This window comes from Rhodotorula graminis (genome assembly GCF_001329695.1).
Source record: "Rhodotorula graminis WP1 unplaced genomic scaffold RHOBAscaffold_9, whole genome shotgun sequence".
Taxonomy (NCBI): Eukaryota; Fungi; Basidiomycota; class Microbotryomycetes; order Sporidiobolales; family Sporidiobolaceae; genus Rhodotorula; species Rhodotorula graminis.
In genome coordinates, this window is record NW_017264936.1 from 529,302 (window position 1) to 549,156 (window position 19,855).

General features: G+C 67.4%; 6 protein-coding genes across 6 annotated transcripts; 4 read left to right on the top strand and 2 right to left on the bottom strand.

Annotated features, from left to right (window-relative positions):
* Nucleotides 1–37: 37 nt before the first annotated feature.
* Nucleotides 38–1,732, top strand: RHOBADRAFT_16174 (uncharacterized protein; the record flags this gene model as incomplete). Its single annotated transcript, XM_018412302.1, has 5 exons — nucleotides 38–199; nucleotides 330–446; nucleotides 564–1,191; nucleotides 1,380–1,516; nucleotides 1,664–1,732. Coding segments are annotated over 5 exons (1,113 nt in total), but the record flags the coding sequence as incomplete, so codon positions are not given.
* A 557-nt stretch (nucleotides 1,733–2,289) lies between these two features.
* On the bottom strand, nucleotides 2,290–6,047 carry RHOBADRAFT_45272 (uncharacterized protein; the record flags this gene model as incomplete). The annotated part of the gene is made up of 15 exons (XM_018414573.1): nucleotides 2,290–2,341; nucleotides 2,406–2,785; nucleotides 2,895–3,036; nucleotides 3,159–3,392; nucleotides 3,459–3,650; nucleotides 3,719–3,853; nucleotides 3,957–4,192; nucleotides 4,252–4,388; nucleotides 4,479–4,598; nucleotides 4,675–4,706; nucleotides 4,792–4,802; nucleotides 4,894–5,368; nucleotides 5,448–5,755; nucleotides 5,830–5,971; nucleotides 6,043–6,047. The coding sequence occupies 15 exons, from the start codon at nucleotides 6,045–6,047 to the stop codon at nucleotides 2,290–2,292; spliced, it is 2,601 nt and encodes an 866-aa protein (XP_018270028.1).
* A 1,229-nt stretch (nucleotides 6,048–7,276) lies between these two features.
* On the top strand, nucleotides 7,277–9,268 carry RHOBADRAFT_54559 (glycoside hydrolase family 16 protein; the record flags this gene model as incomplete). Its single annotated transcript, XM_018417384.1, has 6 exons — nucleotides 7,277–7,475; nucleotides 7,569–7,694; nucleotides 7,761–8,207; nucleotides 8,322–8,375; nucleotides 8,489–8,940; nucleotides 9,031–9,268. The coding sequence occupies 6 exons, from the start codon at nucleotides 7,277–7,279 to the stop codon at nucleotides 9,166–9,168; spliced, it is 1,416 nt and encodes a 471-aa protein (XP_018270029.1). The 3' UTR covers nucleotides 9,169–9,268.
* A 328-nt stretch (nucleotides 9,269–9,596) lies between these two features.
* Nucleotides 9,597–13,362, top strand: RHOBADRAFT_54560 (uncharacterized protein; the record flags this gene model as incomplete). Its single annotated transcript, XM_018417385.1, has 16 exons — nucleotides 9,597–9,747; nucleotides 9,823–9,949; nucleotides 10,033–10,135; nucleotides 10,201–10,316; nucleotides 10,397–10,498; nucleotides 10,571–10,583; nucleotides 10,660–10,951; nucleotides 11,090–11,290; nucleotides 11,373–11,443; nucleotides 11,513–11,566; nucleotides 11,635–11,729; nucleotides 11,811–11,913; nucleotides 11,992–12,180; nucleotides 12,260–12,914; nucleotides 12,992–13,077; nucleotides 13,162–13,362. The coding sequence occupies 16 exons, from the start codon at nucleotides 9,597–9,599 to the stop codon at nucleotides 13,294–13,296; spliced, it is 2,493 nt and encodes an 830-aa protein (XP_018270030.1). The 3' UTR covers nucleotides 13,297–13,362.
* Nucleotides 13,363–13,458: 96 nt separating this feature from the next.
* Nucleotides 13,459–17,366, bottom strand: RHOBADRAFT_54561 (uncharacterized protein; the record flags this gene model as incomplete). Its single annotated transcript, XM_018417386.1, has 4 exons — nucleotides 13,459–13,609; nucleotides 13,716–16,386; nucleotides 16,446–16,649; nucleotides 16,724–17,366. The coding sequence occupies 4 exons, from the start codon at nucleotides 17,364–17,366 to the stop codon at nucleotides 13,459–13,461; spliced, it is 3,669 nt and encodes a 1,222-aa protein (XP_018270031.1).
* A 527-nt stretch (nucleotides 17,367–17,893) lies between these two features.
* Nucleotides 17,894–19,420, top strand: RHOBADRAFT_45276 (uncharacterized protein; the record flags this gene model as incomplete). The annotated part of the gene is made up of 4 exons (XM_018414574.1): nucleotides 17,894–17,909; nucleotides 17,986–18,041; nucleotides 18,119–19,327; nucleotides 19,406–19,420. 4 exons carry the CDS (start codon nucleotides 17,894–17,896, stop codon nucleotides 19,418–19,420), a joined length of 1,296 nt encoding a protein of 431 aa, XP_018270032.1.
* Between the last annotated feature and the right edge of the window lie 435 nt (nucleotides 19,421–19,855).

Below are 19,855 nucleotides of genomic sequence, written 5' to 3' on the forward strand. Positions count from 1 at the left end.
CACTGACCCTTCCACGGACGCCCGGCCGCCCGCCCCGCAGACGACGACCACGGGCTCGGCCATCGACGCGTTCACGACCTCGAGCGAGATCACGATCCTGACGGCGTCGGCGACGCTCCAGGGGCACGAGGTGCGCGCCGCCATGGACAAGAGCTTTGCCCAGCTGTACCACGACCTCGATGGCGGGTTTACGCCGCTCGTGAGTTCGCTCTTCCTCTCTTTCCCCTCGGCGTGTCAGGGGCGGCACCGAGCCGGCTCTGCGCGCCGTAAGGCGCGATGACGGAAGGACTGACCCACCCGCCCTCCCTCGCCCGCACGCACCCACGCAGAACTTTGTGTTCCCCAACCTGCCGCTCCCGTCGTACCGCCGCCGCGACCGCGCCCAGCTCAAAATGCGCGAGTTCTACATCTCGATCCTCGAGAAGCGCCGTGCTTCGCCCGACGAGGTGCGTCCTCCCTTTCTCTCTCTCTCTCTTTCTGGTGGGGCCTGGGCGAGCGAGCGAGCGAGCGTGTGCGGCAGGGAGTGACGGGCACTCACTGACCCAACGAAACCCGCCCCGCAGCCGCCTCTGGACATGCTCACGGCGCTGCAGGACCAGCAGTACAAGACGGGCGAGCCCCTGACGGACAAGCAGATTGCGCACATCATGATCGCGCTCCTCATGGCCGGGCAGCACACGTCGGCCGCGACGGGCGCGTGGGCCATCCTGCGCCTCGGCGAGTTCCCCGACCTGCAGCGCCGCCTGTACGCCGAGCAGGTCGAGCACTTTTACGACGCCGCGAGTGGCACCTGGCGCGAGCTCGAGTACGAGACGCTCCAGACGCCGCTCCTCATGGCCTTCATCAAGGAGCTCCTGCGGTGCCACCCGCCGCTCCACTCGCTCATGCGCAAGATCATCCTCGACTGCCCGGTCCCGGCAACGGTCGGTGCCCCCTCGGCCGAGCCCAACCAGCCCGCCTCGTGGCGCAAGCGCACCGAGGGCTTCGAGTACGTCGTCCCAAAGGGAGAATTCGTCCTCGCCGCCCCGGGTTACTCGCAGGTCGACGAGGGCATCTGGGGGCCTGACGCCAAGGAGTTTAGGCCCGAGAGGTGGATGGACCAGGGTGAGGGCGCGAGGGTGCCCGGCGAGGAGGACGAGGGAGAGGAGGATTATGGGTGGGGCAAGATCTCCAAGGGCGGCAAGAGCGCTTGTGCGTCCCTCTCTCTCTCTCTCTCTCTCTTTCTCTTTCCCCTCCTCTTCCTCGCTCCGTCCCTCTTCCCCTCTCTTCCCCTTCCTCTCTCTTCCCCTCTTCCTCTCCCTCCTTCCCTGTCTCTCTCCCTCGTCCTCGTCCCCCTCGCCACCTCGCACCCCGCACTGACCCGCCCCTCTCGCCCGCAGACCTCCCCTTTGGCGCCGGCCGCCACCGCTGCATCGGCGAGCAGTTTGCCAACGTCCAGCTCGGCACCATCATCGCGACGCTCGTGCGCGAGAACGAGTGGACCCTCGACCAAAAGTTCCCCGGCAACGACTACACGGTGCGTCCTCGCCGCTCTCGGGCCCTCCCTCCCTCTCCCTCTCCCTCCTTTCCTGTCTCTCGCTCGAGGGGCCCTCGCGGCGCCGGAAGCGAGAGTGGCATCGTCGAGAAGGCGGAGACTGACTCGCGCGCACGCCCGCACACACAGACCATGATCGTCATGCCCGAGGCGCCGAGGAACGTCAGCTTCAAGCGCCGTGAGGCCGTCAAGGCCTGAGCGCTGTCGGGTCGGCGAGGGAGGGCGGCAGGGGCAGGGCGAGGCGAGGCGAGCGCACGAGCACGAGCAGGAGCAGGAGGGGCATCGTATGGACTCTTTAGAGCATTGCTAATCGCAGGTTTCTGTCATCGAGCGCGCCGACCGAGAGAGTGTGAGAAAGAGAGAGAGAGCGAGCAAGGCGGTCGGGGGCCTGGCGCTCGTCCTCCTCTCTGCCGCTCTCGGACAGCGAGACTCTGCCTCTCGTGCTCTGCTGCTCAGCTCGCGAGCAGCGCGGTCCCAGCGACGAGGCGGCGGCGAGCGAGCGGCCGCACGCGAGGAGAGGCTCGTGCGTCGCCCTCGCGCGAGGCACCGACCGCTCTCGCTCTCGCTCTCTTTCACTCTTGCTCGCGCTCGAGTCGAGGTTCTCGAGAGACGCGATGACAATGCACAGGTCCACACACACCCTGAGAGACCGAGACGAGGTGACGAGTTTGGACCGGGGAGGATACAAGGACGAGGGAGACAAGGAGGTGGACAGGTGAACAGGTCGAGAGAGAGACGGTTCATGAGAGAGGGATCTAGAAGCGGAAGAGCATGATGGCCGGGTTGAGGAGGAGAGGGTAGAGGATGCTGCGAGGTGGGCGGACGTCAGGTCCGGTCTCGCTCGAGCTCGAGAGGAAAGAGAGAGACGCACTGTCCGCCGCAGAGCCACAGGAGCGGGAAGATGATCGTGAACTCGGGGATTTGCCACGTGAGCGGGATCAGGCTCGTCGTCATGATGACGGCCCCGGCGACGACGCTGAACCCGAGCAGGAACGTCAACCAGTGGCGCTTGAAGACGACCGGCAGCTCCTCCTGGATCGTCGGCATCTCGAGGTCCTTCTTAGTCGCTGACCAGACCATGTTGTAGCTGGTCACATGTGCCAACAAAGCGGTCATGACGTGGAACGACAGGCCGGTGAAGAAAAGGACGGCCGCCGGCGCGTTGCTGAAGCCTTGCCACAGGGCCGTGCGCAGCGTCGCGTTCTGCGACCGGTACCGCGACACGGCGGTCGCGCACGTCGAGCCACCAGCCTGCGAGGGGTGAGAGAGGACGAGTCAGGACACGCTGCGAGAGCGACAGAGGACACGCTGCGAGAGCGACAGAGGAGGGAAGAGGACAGGGAGAAAGAAGAGGACGCACGAAGACGACGATGATCGAGACGAGCGTTGAAAAGGCCGGGCGGAACGCGCCCGACATGTCCCAGATGAACTCGCCCTCGAGGAAGTAGAACGCGAGGACCATCGGGCACGCGACGGCGAGCGCCCAGTAACTGGCGATGTACCTGCACGTCGAGTTGAGAAGGTCAACTCGGTTCGAGGGGAACGAGGACGGCGGCTGCACGTGCGAGGACTCGCGACGAGAGAGAGAGAGGGGTACAAAGGAGAGAGAGAGCGCAAGACTCACGAGATCGAACTGAGCTTGCACGGCAGAGGCGACTTGCCCCGGAGGAAGCTCGTGAAGAGCTTCGAGATGGGCCCGCGCGTGAACCAGTACCGGAACGGCTGGAACACCATCTCGGAGCACCCGAACGCGTACTTCTGCCACCGGTTGAGCTCGTCATCGCAGCTGAGCGAGACGCCCTCCTCGAACCCGAGCTTCGAGTAGGTCGCCCATCGCGTGATGTAGCCGGCGCGGACGCTGCGAGGGAGCGGAAAGTCAGCGACTTGGCGACGAGGAACACGGCGAAGAGATGCGAGGACGCACAGGTTGAGCGTCATGACAAAGTCCTCCGAGACGTGCTCCTCGGACCAGATCTTGCCCTCGGGGTTGGCCTGCGCCTGGTGCTGCAGCGCGCTCCACCGCAGGAAGGCGTTGTGGCCCATGAACGGGCTCGACGAGCCGTTGGCGACGGCCCACGTGATGCTGTAGTTGACCGACGTCGTGAAGAACGAGATGCTGCGGGACGAGGTCCGAGCGTCAGGACCGGCTCGTGGCTTGAACGGGCTCGAGAGGGTCGAGCGCACTAGTTTTCGAAGAAGCCGGCACCTGCGAGGAACGTGCCCGAGCAGTGCTGGAGGACGCCGACCTCGGGCGAAGCCTGCATCTCGCAGGCGGCGTCGAGGAGGCAGTCGCGAGGCACGCGCGTGTCCGAGTCGATCCTGCGGGCCAAGTCCGAGAGGGACGTGTCAGTCTCTGCGACTGCCGGTGACAAGCGCACGAAGGAACGCGAGGAAGGAGGAGGAGGAGGAGGAGGGGACGCACATGAGGATGAGCTCGCCAATGCGGATGTTGCCGTTGCCCCAGATGATGTCGTCCTTCTCCTTGAGCGCCTCGGCAAAGGCCGACTCGTACAGGCGGTCCTCGTCGGCAAGGGACCAGGCGGCGAGGCTGTCGACGTCGGTCGGGCGGCGCTCATCCATGAGGTGCTCGATGCGGAGCGAGAGGGCGTGCGTGACGTTCAGGTTGGACGACTTCTTGAAGCGACCGGCGCGGTTCTCCTTGGGGCGAGCGACCCAGCCGCAGTCCACTTGTCGTAGTAGTCCTTGCGCTTCTCGACCTCGTCGGCGTCGACGAGCTGCATGCCGTCCTCGCAGACGATGATCGAGGCCGTGCCGCCCTGCAGCTCGTACGTGCGGATCGCCTGCGAGACGGACTCGATGGTGGGCGCGAGGACCTCGTCGAGCGACTCCTTGTCTGCGGGCCAGAGATGGACAGTCAGCGAGGTGTCTCGACTTGAGAAGGTCCCGTCGGACGACAGGTAGGATTGACGAAAGGGGGACGTACAGACGGGCATCATGATCGTCATGTGCGGCAGCTGACCAACGTAGCGGCGAGGAGGAGCGACGGCCGAGTAGTGGAGCGAGTTGCGGCCCATCTGGCCGATCGGGGCGACGAGCTGAAGAACTGCGTTGGCGAGTCGAGGATGTCAGCAGACAGTCCTCGAGTCGAGCTCGAGGCACACGATAGAGAAGGGACTGACTGATGCCGAGAACGTTCTCGCTGAAGAAGAGGCTGGGAAATGACAGAGTCAGCACCCGGTGTCGAGCGCGGGCGACCAATGAGGGGGCGAGGGGCAAAGTGTCCGCGAGAGACCCACATGACGAAGAACTGTGGCAGACGAGCTCGTCAGTACGATCTCTAGTCGAGACGAAGGAGGAAGGGAAAGGGCAAGGGCAAGGGAAAGGGGAAGGGGACGCACGAGGAACGGGACGGCCGCGATGATGCACAGTCGCAGGTAGTCGTTCTTGCCGTTCAGGAGGTACTCGTAGAGGCCGACGCGGATGAGGAGGGCGCAGAACGTGAGGTTGAGGGCGACGGCGAGGCCCGTGTAGGCCGAGTGGAAGAGGGGGAGCGTGCGGTCATCGTGCGGGATGATGCCGTCCTCGAGCGACTCGCCCTTCTCTCCCTCGGCGAACGCCTCCTCGGTGATGCCGGTGAGCGACGGCGACGACTGGAACGGGTCGCGAGGCGTCGACAAGGTCGTGAGGCTCGACTGGGTCGTCGACCGACTTGGGCGGCCTCGGCGCAGCGTGCAGTTGAACACGTAGTCGACGAGCTTGGCCTCGAGGTCGGCGACCGTGTCCTTGAGCTCGGAGACCTTGTCGGCCCAGATGACGAGGCGGCGCTCGTTGCGGATGAAGCAGGCGTGCTGGGCGACGCGAGCGCGGGCGAGGCTGCAGAGACGAGAGGTTAGCCTGGATGTTTAGCGACGCCCTTAACGTCGACTACGAGGCAAAGGAAGAGAGGACGAACTTGGACATGTCGTCGACGACCTGGATCTGGGTGACCGAGTCGAGCGAGAACGAGTCGAGGTCGGGGTGAAGGGCGCCGACGATGACCCGGACGACGTCGGCGCTGTAGGTCACGGCGATCTCGCAGTTGAGGCCGTTGAGCGCCTCGCCAAAGGCGGCGTCACGCTGGTCCTCCGGGAACGTGATGTACCGCCGCTTGCCGAGGCGGATGCCGACGCTATCGACGTTCTCGGTACTGAGCTTGATCCAGCGCTTCTCGAGGCACATCTGGTACGTGTGCTCGGCCATGAACTTGTACGAGACCTCGGCCTGCGACGACAAGGCCAAGTCAGCTTGTTGAACGCGAGTCGGGAAGGGGGGAGGGGCGCGAGTGTTGGACGCACCTGGAGGCCGTTGACAAGCTCGGGCAGCATGTCGATGTCGTCGGCCTTCTCGTCGAACTTGGCGTCGTCCTCGACGACAGGAGGCGCAGGCTTGCGGCCAAAGAGCCGAGATGCGAGCGAGCGAGGCTGTGACCCAATGTCGCTGCGACGGGCGAGTATGGGTTAGCTCGTGACGACGGCGAGGATCCTCAGAAGGGAGAGACACGGACGTACACCATGCTGATGACTTGTCGAGGGCGCTAGAGCTGGTGAGGCGAGGCGAGGCCGACGGCGAGAGGTCGAAGAGGAAGATGGAGGATGGCCTTGACGCGGTCGTGCGAGACGGGCTGGGTCTGTCGGACGTCGCCGAGGGGCGAGGGAGGTGGTGTAGAAGAGAGAGAGAGAACGACGAGAAGCCTCGCAGGCCGTGGAGCGTTGAGCGCGACGAACGAGCGGGCGAGCGGGCGAGGCGTCGGTCGCGTTCCCGGCCTGATCGCGCATGTCCGGGCGCCGGTGAGCCCGCACGACTCGACCGGAGCTCACGAGATGCACGAGGGCGCACTCCTGGCCAGCGAGAGACAGGCGCTGAGGAGGGAGGACCTGCCGCACTCGCAGCTGTTGCGAGTCGAGAAGCGCTTGAGCCCCGGCGCCCGCGGTCGCGGCGCCCTCGTCGAGCTGTCGCACACCGGTCATGCCGTGTCTTGTGCGCACGTCCGCCAGGCGGAACCCTTTGAGGGGGACGCCGGTGCACAATCTCGAAGCGCGAGAAGAGGCGGCGAGGAGAAGGGTGAGACGAGGGTGATCTCCGACAGACAACCGGAGCGCACGGTGTTCATCAAGGCGAGCGTGCTGGAAGAGGAAGCTGAGAGGCAAGGCTCTCCCAAGCACGACAAAGGCCTCGACGGCCGGCCGACGAGGGGATGCGAGCGGAGCCAAGGGACGACGGACCCTCGCCCACCGCTGACACTGGTGAAGCTGACGTGTCTCGGCCGACGGCTGTCTAATGCGCCCCGCATCACGCCTTCTCGTTCGAGCTTGCTCTCGGCGTTGAAACTTGAAACTCCCCTTCGTCCTCTGGCTTCACCTCGTCCTCCCCCTCGCTCTGCCAGACATGGGGCAGTCTCTGCTCGCGCTGCTGGAGAGCCTTGCTGGCCTTCATCATCAAGAGCCTCGTTCGCCCTGCTGGCGGACGCCCGCTGGCCAGGGACCTCGCCTCGCCTGCCGCAACCTGCAGGCGACTGCGTCGCGGCAGCGTGGGGTTACAAGGGGGCGCAGGGTCGCACAGCGTTGGTCGATGGCTGTCCGGACATACCCTCGCTCCTCGTTCGAGCCAGGCGCCGGGTCGCCGCTCGTCCGAGCCGCCTCGACTCGCGCGCACGACGCGAGGCCGGCGAGGGTTATTCTGTGATCTCGCTCGCTCTTCTCTCCTCTTCTTCTTCTTCGTCCGTGCACGAGCTCGCCCGCCGACATGTCGTCGACCATCCCCCGCACCAACTCGGATGCCAGCCTGGCCAGCTCGCCCCGAACCCCCTCTTCCTCCTCTTCCTCGTCCGGCTCTGGCATCCACTTTGCGCCGGCGGCCTCCTTCCCCTCGCCCATGTCGACCACGAGTCGCAGCACAGCTCGCCGTCGTCCAGCTCGTCTCTGGCGCAAGACGCACGCCCACCGTGCGTCGCGTTCCCCTTTCCTTCACGCCCTCTCGCCGTTCTTCCAAGCTGACCTTCCCCTCCTATCCTCCCTCGTGCCTGCCCCACCCTCAGCCGACGACCTCAACGCACGAACGCCCTGGTTCGACACACCCGTCGGCAAGAGCACGTTGCGCAAGACGAGGTGGACGTGTCTCGGCTTCTCCTCGCCTGGCCTTTTGTCGGCGGCAGCGCTCATCGGTGCGTCCCCCTTTCTCGCTCGACGTCTGCCCTACCCAAGCCCGAGCCGACGCCGACCTCTCGCAGTCACGGCCTGGCTGTCTGTGCCCAAGCACGAGTACTGCCTCGTCCTCAATGAGCAGTTTGACGGCGACACGCTCGACTCGTCCATCTGGCACCACGAGGTCCAAGTCGGCGGCTTCGGCAACGGCGAGTTCGAGATGACGACGACATCGCCCAACAACTCGTACGTCGAGGACGGCAAGCTCATCATCGCCCCGACCCTCACCTCGGACCGCCTCGGCGTCGACGCCATCACGAACGGCTTTGTCATGAACCTGACGGCCGACGGCACCTGCACGTCCGACAAGCTGTCCGACTGCGTCGCCTTCTCCAACTCGACCGTCGGAAACTACTCGGTCATCCCGCCCATCCAGTCGGCGCGCCTGACGACCCGCCTGTCGAAATCTATCCGCTTCGGTCGAGTCGAGGTCAAGGCCAAGATGCCCACCGGCGACTGGATCTGGCCCGCAAGTGCGTCTTCCACTCTCTCTACCTGCCCGTCACCGAGCGCGGTCGCTTACCTCGTTTCCCTCCCTTTTCCCCTCCTCCCTTTCTCTCTCGTTCCTCGCCACTCGCCTCTCGCAGTCTGGATGCTCCCTCGCGACAACGTCTACGGCGAGTGGCCCGCATCGGGCGAGAGTGCGTCCTCGTCCCCCTCTCTGTCGCGCCCCTCCTTCCCTTCCTCCCCTCCTTCCCTTCCTCCCCTCCTTCCCTCCCTCTCAAGAGCTGACCCTCGCCTCTCTCTCTCGCAGTCGACATCGTCGAGACTCGCGGCAACCGGGTCAAGCACTCGTGGGACCGCACCGTCAACGCCATCGGGTCGGCGCTCCACTGGGGGCTCGACTTCAAGTCGGACCGGTACAAGGACACGACGGGCCAGTTCCTGCTCAAGCGCCGCTACGTCGACGAGGCGTACTACACCTACGGCCTCGACTGGGACCCCAAGGGCATGCGGTTCTGGAACAACCAGCGCTCGAGGGCCATCAAGCGCGTCAACTTTGACCAGACGTTCTGGGACCGCGGCTCGCTCTCGTCGGCCCAGGTCAACGGCTCGATCGCGGTCAACCCGTGGGAGGCGTCCGCCAACGTCGCCAAGGCGGCGCCGTTCGACCAGGACTTTTACCTCATCCTCTCGGTCGCCGTCGGCGGCACGAACGGCTGGTTCCCGGACTCGGGCGACAAGCCTTGGAGCAACGGCGCACCTGTGCGTCCCCTCTCTCTCGCCCTATCTGTCTCTCGTGTCGACCGTCCTCAAATTCCTGACACTGACCCTCTCTCTCTCCCGGTCCCGCAGAACGCCGCTCGCGACTTTTGGAACAACCGCGCCAAGTGGCAGGAGACGTGGCCGGAGGACCCCAAGGAGCGCGGCATGACTGTCGAGTCTGTCAAGAGCTGGCGCATCAAGGAAAAGGGCGAGACGTGCGCTGCCTGAGCGCGCTCGAGCCGTCGGCTACTCTTCTCTTCTCGGACACTTTCCCTTCCCTGTCGTTCCCCCTTCTCTCTCTCTTTCCTCTCTCTCGTCTTCTCGCGCTCTCGTCGTCGGTGAGCGACGGAGCGCACCGTATTGGTCTGCCGTTTGCGATAGATTCCCCCTTCTCTCGTTTGTAGCTCTCCGTGTTTGCTCTCTTCCCCCCGGGCCTCTGTATCTGCGCATGTCGTTCTTCTCTCGTCGTGCTTCCTCGTCGTCGCGTCGTCGAGAGGAGAAAGCCGCATCGAGAGAGAGCGGACCGTGCGCGCTTTCTTCGGCTCGGACAGAGAAACGGGATCCCGAGCCGGCCAGGCGCGTGCTGCTCCCCACCTCCTCCTCCTCCGCCTTGGCTCCCCTCTCCCTCCCCTGCTCACAGGCCAAGCACCGCAGCCATGAAGCGCATCGCTCAGCAGCACCGCAACGCGTCGACTGCCGCCCTACACCGCACCGGCGGCACTCGCTGTGTCGTCCCCGCCCGGCTCTCGGCGACGCACCCGAAGCTCTCGCCCTCCACCAGCACGCTCCTCAAGCCCTCTTCGACGTGTGCGTCTACCCTCTTGCATTTCTGTGCAGCCCCTACGAAGAGCCCACACTGACCTCGCGCGCCCTGGTCGACAGCGTCGACACCTCTCCCCCACCTCGCTCGTCGGCATGCCTCGACCCTCACCTCGACCTCGCCTCCCGGGTCGGCGTCTGCTCCCAGCACCCGCAAGCCGCTGTTCGACAAGATTTTGGTCGCCAACCGGTGCGTCCCGGCCACAGGAGCCATTCTCACTCCGCCCTCGCGCCTTCTGCTGACTCGCTCCTCCTCGTCCCTCTCTCGCGCAGCGGCGAGATCGCGTGCCGCGTCTTCAGGACGGCGCGCAAGCTCGGCATCAAGACGGTCGCCGTCTACAGCGATGCCGACCGGGACTCGATGCACGTCAAGCTCGTGCGTCCACCTCCTCTCGACCTGCTCGGCGCGAGAGCCAGACTGACCTCGTCGAGTCGACGCAGGCCGACGAGGCGTACAACATTGGCCCTGCGCCATCGAGCGAGTCGTACCTGTGCATGGACAAGTACATCGAGATCTGCCGCAAGAGCGGCGCGCAGGCCATCCACCCGGGTTACGGGTCCGTCTTCCCTACCTCTCTCGAATGTTGCCCTCTTTCCCCGTCGAGCGGTGTACTCACGTTGTGCGAGCCCCTTGCAGCTTCCTGTCCGAGAACGCCGAGTTCTCCAAGCTGCTCAAGGACAACAACATCACGTTCATCGGGCCGCCGGAAAAGGCCATCAGGGCGATGGGCTCAAAGGCGTGCGTCTCCCTCTTTCGCCCATCTTCATCCAGACGAGCGTCAACTGACTTGAGCGACCTACCGTCCTGCAGCGAGTCGAAGGACGTGCGTCGCCTCGTGCCCCATCGGGCGCTCTCGCACGGTTGCGACCTGTTCCTGACCTCGCTCGCACCCCTCACAGATCATGCTCGCCGCCGGCGTCCCCTGCGTCCCCGGCTGGCACCCCTCGCAAGTTGATCCGTCCTCGACGCCCGCCGGGTCGCACCAAGACCCCGACTTTCTCCTCGCGCGCGCCGACGAGATCGGGTACCCGGTCCTCATCAAGGCCGTGTCGGGCGGCGGCGGCAAGGGCATGAAGATTGTTGACAAGCGCGACGACTTTATGGGCCAGCTCGAGAGCGCAAAGAGGGAGGCGCGAAAGAGCTTTGGCGACGACGAGGTGTTGCTCGAGCGGTACATCACGCGGCCACGTCGTGCGTCCTCCTTCTCTCCCTCTCGCACTTTCTCCTCCTCCCTCTTCCTTCAGCCGATCTCCCGTGCGAGAGCGCACGAGCCGTCAAGCACCTCATCCAGAGCGGAACTCGAGACTGACCTCCCGCCCTTGCGCGCAGACGTCGAGGTCCAGATCTTCTCCGACTCGCACGGCAACCACCTGTCGCTCTTTGAGCGCGACTGCTCGGTCCAGCGCCGGCACCAGAAGATCATCGAGGAGGCGCCGGCGCCTGGCCTGCCGCAAGACCTGCGCGAGCGGCTGTACGAGGAGGCGAGGAAAGCGGCCAAGGCGGTCGGCTACCGGGGTGCGGGCACGGTCGGTGCGTCTCCCTTCCCCTGAGCGTCGGTCGTGAGAGGTCCGGAACGAGCACTTACGGCTCGCCTCGCCTTCCCGACGCGCAGAGTTCATCTTGAACGCCGACAACATCCAGGAGTTCTTCTTCTGCGAGATGAACGTCCGCCTGCAGGTCGAGGTGCGTCTGCGAGTCCTCTGCCTCGTCTCGCTCGACGAGCCTGGCTGACCTCGCCCTCGCCGTCCGGAGCACCCGGTCACCGAGATGGTCACGGGCGTCGACCTCGTCGAGTGGCAGCTCGAGGTGCGCCCGACTTTCTCTACCGTATTCCTGTGCCTCACACGAGTACTGACCTCTAGCTACACGTCCAGGTCGCGGCGGGCAACCCGATCCCGCTGTCGCAGAGCGAGATCACGTGCACGGGCCACGCGTTCGAGTGTCGCGTCTACGCCGAGAACCCTCGCAAGTGCGTCTCGCTCTCTCTCTCCCTGCCACGCTCCGACGAGGACGGAGCGGACTGATACTGACGACCTCCGCACACCCGCAGCGGCTTCCTCCCCGACACGGGCCTCCTCTTGCACCACCGCCCACCAGCTTCGTCCGAGACGGTGCGCATGGAGACGGGCTTCGAATCGGGCGACGAGATCAGCGTGCGTCCCTGTCACTCCCTGTATCCCGAGCGCAGGCGCGTCTCGAGCGCAGAGATTGACACTTTGCGCCGCGTGCAGGTCCACTACGACCCGCTCCTTTCCAAGCTCATCGTGTGGGGCACGGACCGCGCCGCCGCGCTCCGTTCCTTGCGCAAGGCGCTCAACGAGTACCAGGTCGTCGGGCCCGCGACCAACCTCGAGTTCCTCGGACGGCTCGCGGCCAACGAGGCGTTTGGGAAGGCCGAGGTCGACACGGCGTTCATCCCTGTGAGCCTCCTCCGCCCTCTCTGGGAGTCTCGAGCGGGACAAAGAACTCGTGACTGACTCTTGCTCGCACCTCCTGCAGCGTCACTACGACTCGCTCTTCCCGCCTCTTCCGCCCGCATCCGCATCGACCCTCGGCGCCTCGGCCCTCTTCCTTGCCGAGCGCGAGCGCGCCCACTTTGCCGGCCTCGGCCACCAGTCGGCCTGGACCGACTCGAAGCTCGCCGGGTTCCGCGCCGGCATCGGCTCGCAGGGCGAGGGCCGGTACTGGCGCGAGTACCAGCTCGCCGGCGTCAAGGGCAAGGGCGAGGCCGAGGGCAACGACGTCCTCACGACGGCCAAGGTTGGGCCGAGCCTGCAGCAGGACGGCTCTGCACTCGAGGGCGCCCTCGACGTCGAGCTCACCCCGACCGCCGGCTCGTCCGCCGCCGCCGACGACGCCGTCCTCTTCTCGAACGTCTCGCCCGAGCTCTCGCCCAGCTCTTCCACCGCGCCCAACGCGACGACCCTCCTCGCCCACCTCTCTTCGACCCTCTCTCGCGTCGACATCGTCTCGGCGCCTCCTCCAGCCGTCGCGTCGACGCCGGGCGACGTCCAGGGCGAGACGCTCCACCTGTTCAACGGCGCCGAGGCGTTCGCGGGCGCGGTCAAGGTCGTGCCGCCGAGCTGGATGAGCAAGGTCGGAGCGGCGGCAGCGGGCGGCGCGGCGGCGAAAGGTGGCGCGAGGGCACCCATGCGTGCGTCTACTCTTTCCTCTCTCCTCGATTTCCTTGCCCAGCACGAGCACTATTCTGACCCTCTCGTGTCGCCGCAGCGTCCAAGATTGTGCAGGTGTTTGTCAAGCAGGGCGAGCACGTCGAGGAGGGTGCACCGCTCGTCGCGGTCGAGGCGATGAAGACTGTGCGCTCGAGCCCCTCTCTATCTCTCTCTTTCTCTTTTTGTCGCCGAGTTCGCGCGACTGACGCTCGCTCTCCTCTCTCGCAGGAGCACGTCCTGCGCGCACCCAAGGCGGGCGTCGTCGCCAAGGTCGTCGTCAAGGAGGGCGACCTCGTCCCCGAGGGCAAGGTGCTCGTCACGTTCGAGGAGGAGGCGGCCGCCGAGGCCGAGGCGGACAAGTAGATGCGCACGAGCAGGCGTGCTCAAGGATACCCCACTCTCTGTGCAAGTCGAGATGTTCTCTCCCTTTCTGCTGCTGGCGAGAGGGACGGCGATAGCGGAAAAGAATGCGAGAAACAGGTGCTCGGGCTGTGCAAGTCGCCGAACTCTACACGCCCTCGCTCGCTACTCAACCACAACCCACAGCGGCCGCTCGAGCATCGTCTCGCTCCCGTCGGCAAGGTCGACGACCCGCAGCGCCTCGACGACGTGGGCGCCGGGCCGGATGGCGAGAAAGCGGATCCCGACCGAGGCGCACGAGTTGGGGGCGAGCGGCCTGCGCACATGAGCGACGAGGTCGCGAGCGAGTCAGGTCCAGTGTCGCAGAGACGAGAGCCGAGCGGCCGATCCGAGGAGAGGGAGAGAGAGAAAGGCGGACGCACCCGATGCGGACGTCGTTCTCGAGCGGCACCAGCCTCGCAACCTTCTCGTCGTCGTCAACACGGCCTCTCCTCGCTCCTGCCCCTGCTCCTGCTGCCGCCGCCGCAGACGACGCCGCGCTGCCGACGCCGACCGTGAACCGCTTGACCTGGTCGCTGTGGTTGAACAGGAACACCTCGACGAGGAACACGTCGAGGAGGTTGACCCGTGGCATGCGCGACGTCGCCCGACTGGTGCGCTCTGCTTGTGCGCGTAGGGCCGCCTCGCCGTCGTGGACTTGGACGAGCGGCGGTGACGGGAGCGGGCTCGCGCTCGGCGACGGCGACCCGGACGGCGGCTGGGAGGCCGGGAACGCGAACCGCGGCGTCGCATGCGGCTCGGCTGCACCGTCCATGGGTGCCGCGACGGGCGCCGGCGAGGGAGCGCGAGAGAAGGCGAGCCCGGGCAGGACCGCCGGCGGGAGGTGGGCGTTCGTGCGCCCGGTTGCGGCGGCGGCGGCTGCGGTCGAGGTCGATGACGGCCCGGTTGACGCGCTGTCGCCTCCTGCGCCGTCGAAAGGCGCACGACGGGACTTGGCGGTGCGGAGCGGGACGAGCGAGACCGAGATGAGGAGGTTGCCGGCCGAGAGCTGCTGCTGCGACGACGGCGGCGGGGCGGGCAGGCGACGCGGCTGCTCGGCTACGCCGTCAGCCTGCGGCGCGAGAGCCGGGTCGTCGAGACCGAGGCCGAGCGTCGACGATGACGGCCCGGCAGGCCAGCTCGTGCGCTCGCCCGCAGCAGGCGGCTGAGGGGACGGCGCGCCGCTCCCGACGCTGCTCGCGCCGCCCGGCACGAGCCCGCTCATCCAGCTCGTGCGCCTCGTCTCCTTCGGCCGCGCATCGAGGCGCGCCGCGCTCCCTGACCCGCTCATCGAGCTCGGCAGGCTCACGCGCTTGGCCGCCGCCGCGACGGCGCTGCCGATCCCGCTCGCGGTCGCGCCGCCGGCGACGCTGTGCATGGGCGACGGCGTTTCGGTTCGGAGCGGCGTCGCGACGTGCGGCGTCGAGGAGGCGGCAGACGCGGACGAGCTCGGCTCGGCGCTGCCCGGCGGGAGGGAGAAGAACCGCTTGGCCGCCGGGCCGACGAGCGACGGCGTCGGTGCAGGCGCAGGTGGCGCGCCCGGCGTCGGCGGGAGCGCTCGCGCCGACGACGAGGCGGCCGAGGACGGGCGCGCCGAGGGCGGCGGCGCGAAGCCGGCGCTCTTGCGGTTCAGGACGGGCGAGCGCAGCGAGAGGGCCGCGAGCGACGACATGGTGTGGCGCTTCGAGCCGGCGACGGACTCGACTTGGACGTTGGTCGAGGGCGAGGGGCGGAGCGGGAGACGCCCGGCGGCGTGCGAGGGAGGGAGGAAGGGGAGGGCGGCGCCGATCGAGGTCGGGCGAGTGGCGGCGGGGTGGGTAGCTGGGGCGAACTGGGTCGCGAAGGCGGCGCGGTGAGGCCGAGAGGCAGGGAAGGCGAGGGACGAGATGTCGAGGGTCGTGTGCCACCGACAGGCGAACGGCGCCGTGGCCGCCTCGTCACGGTCGACGTCCTCCTCCCGCTCCAGACCGACGTCGCCGCCCTCGCCCTCGCCCACACCGTCGGGCACGTCGTAGCCGCCCACCTGCGCGACTCGTCGCCGGCGCCGCACGACGGGCCGCCCCGTGACGACCACCGTCACCCTGCGCTCGAGCGCGCTCCTCCCCGCCGCGCCGCCAGCGCTCGCCCGCCTCTCACCCCTGGTGCCGCGCTCCTCGTCCTCCTCCTTGTCCTCTTCATCGAGCACCGCGCCCATGCCCGGCCCGCCGAACCGCCCGCCGCCCTGCAGCGCGAGTGCCGGGCTGAGCGCCACGACGCGCGGCACGCTCGTCGCGGCGCCGGCCTCCGCACCTGCTCCTCCTGCTCCTGCGGCAGCGAGCGACCCCGCTGGCGCACCTGGGATGCGCGCGAGCGCGTACACAAAGTTGTGCTGCGCGGGCGAGCCGGCCGCGAGGCGCAGGTCGAGGGACGAGCGGCCGGGCGCGGTCGAAGTTGACGTCGGCCGAGTGACGAGGCGCACCTCGAGGTCGTGCGCCGTTGTTGAGGACGCAGGAGCGTGCGAGGGCGCGATCGAGCGCGGCGTCGCGGCGCCCTCGACGACGAGCTCGACCTCGTCGACCACGAACGCCTCGTCCTGCGCGTCCTCTGCGCCCGCGCCGCCGCTGAGCGCCCTCGCCGCCGCACCGCGCACTTCGACGGACAGCACGAGGCCCATCTCGTCCTCGTCACTGCCGCCACCGCCGCCGCCGCCGCCGCGCACGCCGGCGCCGTGCTGCGCAAAGACGCCCTGGCCGTCTGCGAGCCCGAGGGCGCCGACGGGGCACGGCACAGCGCGCAGGTCGATGTGGACTGCGGGCCGCAGCGGGAGCACCCGCCGGACCGAGCGGCGCAGCGACGGGTGGTGCGCGTGCGCGGCGGCGCGGTGCGACGGGTCGCCGGACGAGGACGAGGTCGACGAGCTGGCCGAGATGGTGCGCGTGTGCGAGATCGAGACGGTGCGCGAGCGAGGGATTGGGAGCGAGGGGGGAGGCTGGGGGGAGAAGGAGGAGAGGCGCGAGAAGGGGAGGTGGAGCGGGTGGGACGAGATGGGCGCGAGCGCGGACAGGAGGTTGACGTCTGCGCGAGGGAGAGCGTCAGGCCCGCGCGGTTGACGAGGAAGATGAGAGAGGACGCACCGTCGTAGCTGTCCTCCATGTACTCCTCGTCATCGTCCGCCTCGCCCGCGCCCAGCTCGAGAGCGTCCTCGCCCGCCGCACTTCTCGCCGGCGCGTCGCCGTCCTTGGCCCGGTCGAGGAGGAGCGCGAGCTTGGGGTCGTCCCGGAGCGTGACACCGATCGTGATGGCGAGCCGAGGGTCGCGCAGCTGTGTGCGGACGGCCGCTGTCGAGGCAGGAGGAGCGTCAGGGCGAGAGCTCGGGAGGCGGCCGAGAGGAGGAGGAAAGCGAGGGACGTACGCAAGTCGCACTCGAGGAGCCACACGCCGACCCACTCGCCCTCGCCCTGCCCTCGCGCAACCCACACGCGCGCCCCCTCGCCGCCCGTCTGCGGGTGCGCCCGCGCGATGTGCACCTCGTTCGCGCCGCCGGCGTGCGCCTCGCGCGTCGGCGTCGACGCGGCGGCGTGGGCCGGGTCGGGTGCGGGCGTGAGAGGCGCGCGGGCGAGGACCGGGCTGGCGCTAGCGCGCGCGCCGTGGAGGGAAGAGGTGCGCTGAGGGAGGGGCGGCGGCGTCGTCGGGTCGACGTAGGCGAGGTCGGCGGCGATCTGGAGGTGCGCGGTCGTCGGGAGCGAGTCGAGGAGGAGGGCTGCGGCCTGGCGGCGTGTGAGGGCGGACGATGCTGCTGAGGAGGAGGAGGGAGAAGGAGGGGGTGGGGGAAGCGAGACGACGAGGTGGAACTGCAGGCGCTCGTCGTGGTACAGCGCGGCACGCCTGGGGGCCTTGAGGAGGGCGTCGACCCACGCGTCGGTGCGACTGGCGAGGTCTGCGTCGCCGAGGTTGGCGAGCGAGGTCGAAGGAGGAGCCGAGGCGACGAGGTCGGGGCGCGCGGCGACGACGACGTCGAGCGCGGCCGCGTTGAAGAGCACGCTCGGTGTCGACATGGCGGCGGTCTTGCGGGCACACTGGCCGTGCGGCGTCGTCGCGCGAGGAGCTCAGGTGGGGCCGGCTGGTGCGCGTGGTCCGGCTCGTTGGCGAGGGCTCAGCGAAGTTTGCGAGCGCGGAGATACGCGGCACAGCAAGCTTGAGCGTATCCGCTGGCTCTCGGCAGCTAGGCCGAGCGAGCGAGAGGCGCAACTCGTCGAGAGGTGGAGCAGGCGGCGGGTTGGCTCCCCCTCCTCATCCTCGCACATCGTCCCACCGCTGGGACCGCTGTGGCGACCCCGCTAGCTTCTTCTATCGTGCTCTTCATCGGTCCTGTCGCGTCCAGGCAAGGCCCCGTCGCTCTGTCGTTCCTGTCGAGGCCTCTCGCGGTCTTCATCTATCGCGTCAAGTGGTGCGTCCTCCTCCCTCTCTGCCAGGTGGCGGGAGAGCATAGGACCCTCTGAAGGAGCTAACACGCCTCCACGACGCCCCGCAGGTAGCCGTGCTCGTCCTCCAGTCGTCTAGGGCCGCCTCCCTCAACACGAGCATGAGTGCGTCCTCTCGTTTCCCCCTCAGCCCTCGGCGCGAGCATGAGCGCAGGCCGACCGAACGAGAGCTGACCTGGTCTCCTGCGCACAGCGAGGTTCAGCATTGAGATCCCGCCTCGGCGAGGCCGTCGGATCCCCCAGAGCCGCGTGCGTCCGCCTTCTCCCCCTTTTCGCTTGGGCAAGGCCGCCGTTCAGGAGCTGACGACAGCTCTTGTGCACCATAGGGCGGCTCGACCCGCATCCGCCTGCCGGTCGAGATCATCGACCACATCGTCGGCTACCTCGAGAACGAGGGCGTCGGCGACCGCCTAGTCATCGGGGGCCGCCTGTCGCTCGCCAGCAAGCAGCTTTTCGAGTACGGCCGTCGCGTCATCTGGAACTATACGGCCATCGTCTGCACCGATCGCAACCGCCGTTTCGCCACCGAGCTCGCCGCGCGCCGCGACCTGCTCTCACACGTGCGCTCCCTCGTCTTCCAGCTGCAAGCCGCCGACCAGTCATCCGCCGGATGGGTCTCCCACATGCTCGCGATCCTCAAAGGCTGTTCGTGTGCCCTCAAGATCCTCAACTGCGGTCTCCAGTTCGGACTTCTTGATCGCAGCGGCCAGAGCCTCGCGTTCCGCCACGTCAAGGACCTCATCGAACTCGCGCGCTTGCCCATGGCCGCCACCCTCGAGTCGTTGGGGCTCCATGTCGTCTTGGGCACCAACATCGACGTCTCGCGCTCCGACATCGGCGTCGTTGAGCTCGGTAGTGCGCTCGACGCATTCGTCAAGCTCGAGTACCTGCACATCCAGTCGACGTGGGCCGCGCCCCTCCCTGCGGGCCAGGTCGTCGTGACGGGCAAGCGCCGGTTCGAGGCGCTCTACTTCAACGACCAGGGCATGGGCGGCCAGCCGAGCCTCGCCCACCTCCTCTCGCCCTGCATCGACCCGAGCGAGACCAAGCACCTGTGGATCAACGTCGGCCTGTCGCAGTTCGGTGGACCCGACCTCCTCACCAACTTTGTCAATCTCAAGTCAGTGCACCTGAACGCCAAACCTGGCGCCAGGTTCACCGCGGCGCTCCCGGAATGGGTCGCCGGCCTGTCGCACCTCGAGCACCTCCAGACCGTCCACCTCGGGCCCAAGGAGCCTGTCGCCGGCCTGCAGACCACACTCAGCCCGTCGACGGTGGCGCTCGACGTCCTTCTCGCGTCGCTCCCGCCCTCGATCAAGACGTACAAGGTCGAGCAAGTGTACTTTGTCAACAACCTCGCCCTCGACTTCTTCCCGCACCGCGAGTACCTGCTCTACGATCACGGCCTCGGCGACATCGACCTGTCAAAGTCCGTCGTTGTCCGGCTCGCCGACCGCGACTACGACCGGCTCCGCTTCGAGTTGGGCCGCATGAGCGGGCCGGGCGGCACGACGCTTTGGGGAATCTACCGCGCGGTGCGTGGCACCCCTCCTACCTCCTCTTTCTTGCCCCCCTTGAGCGCCTGAGTGATGAACCTTTATCCTCTCTTGCAGCTCAAGGAGCTTTGAGCACACCTCGCTCGACCGCCGACATGGCCAACGTCGCCTTCCTCCCCCTCCTTCCACCTCACTCGCCACCACGATTAATCACCTCCTATCTGCCAGTCGTACTCGCGACCCTCTGTCATACCTTCCCTCATTTGTACTCGTCCCCCTCCCTCACTTTGCCGGCCACCCCTCGCGCGCTTGCGCTCGCGCTCGCGCTCGCACTCGCCTGTGCCACTCCTTTCCTTTCGGTTCTCTCGCGCAGCTTCTGTCTAGCCTGTCCCCCTCTCTCCCTCGCACCGCATGTCCGTCGTCCTCGTCATGCCCCTGCCTTTCCTCCGCTTGTCGTACTTTCCCTCCCTCCTCTCGTCCTCGTGCCCAGACCCTGCGCGCCCGTCTCTGCGCACGTCTTGGCAGCGCTCTGCAACGAGACGTCTCGAGGTCCCTCTCTCTCGTGGT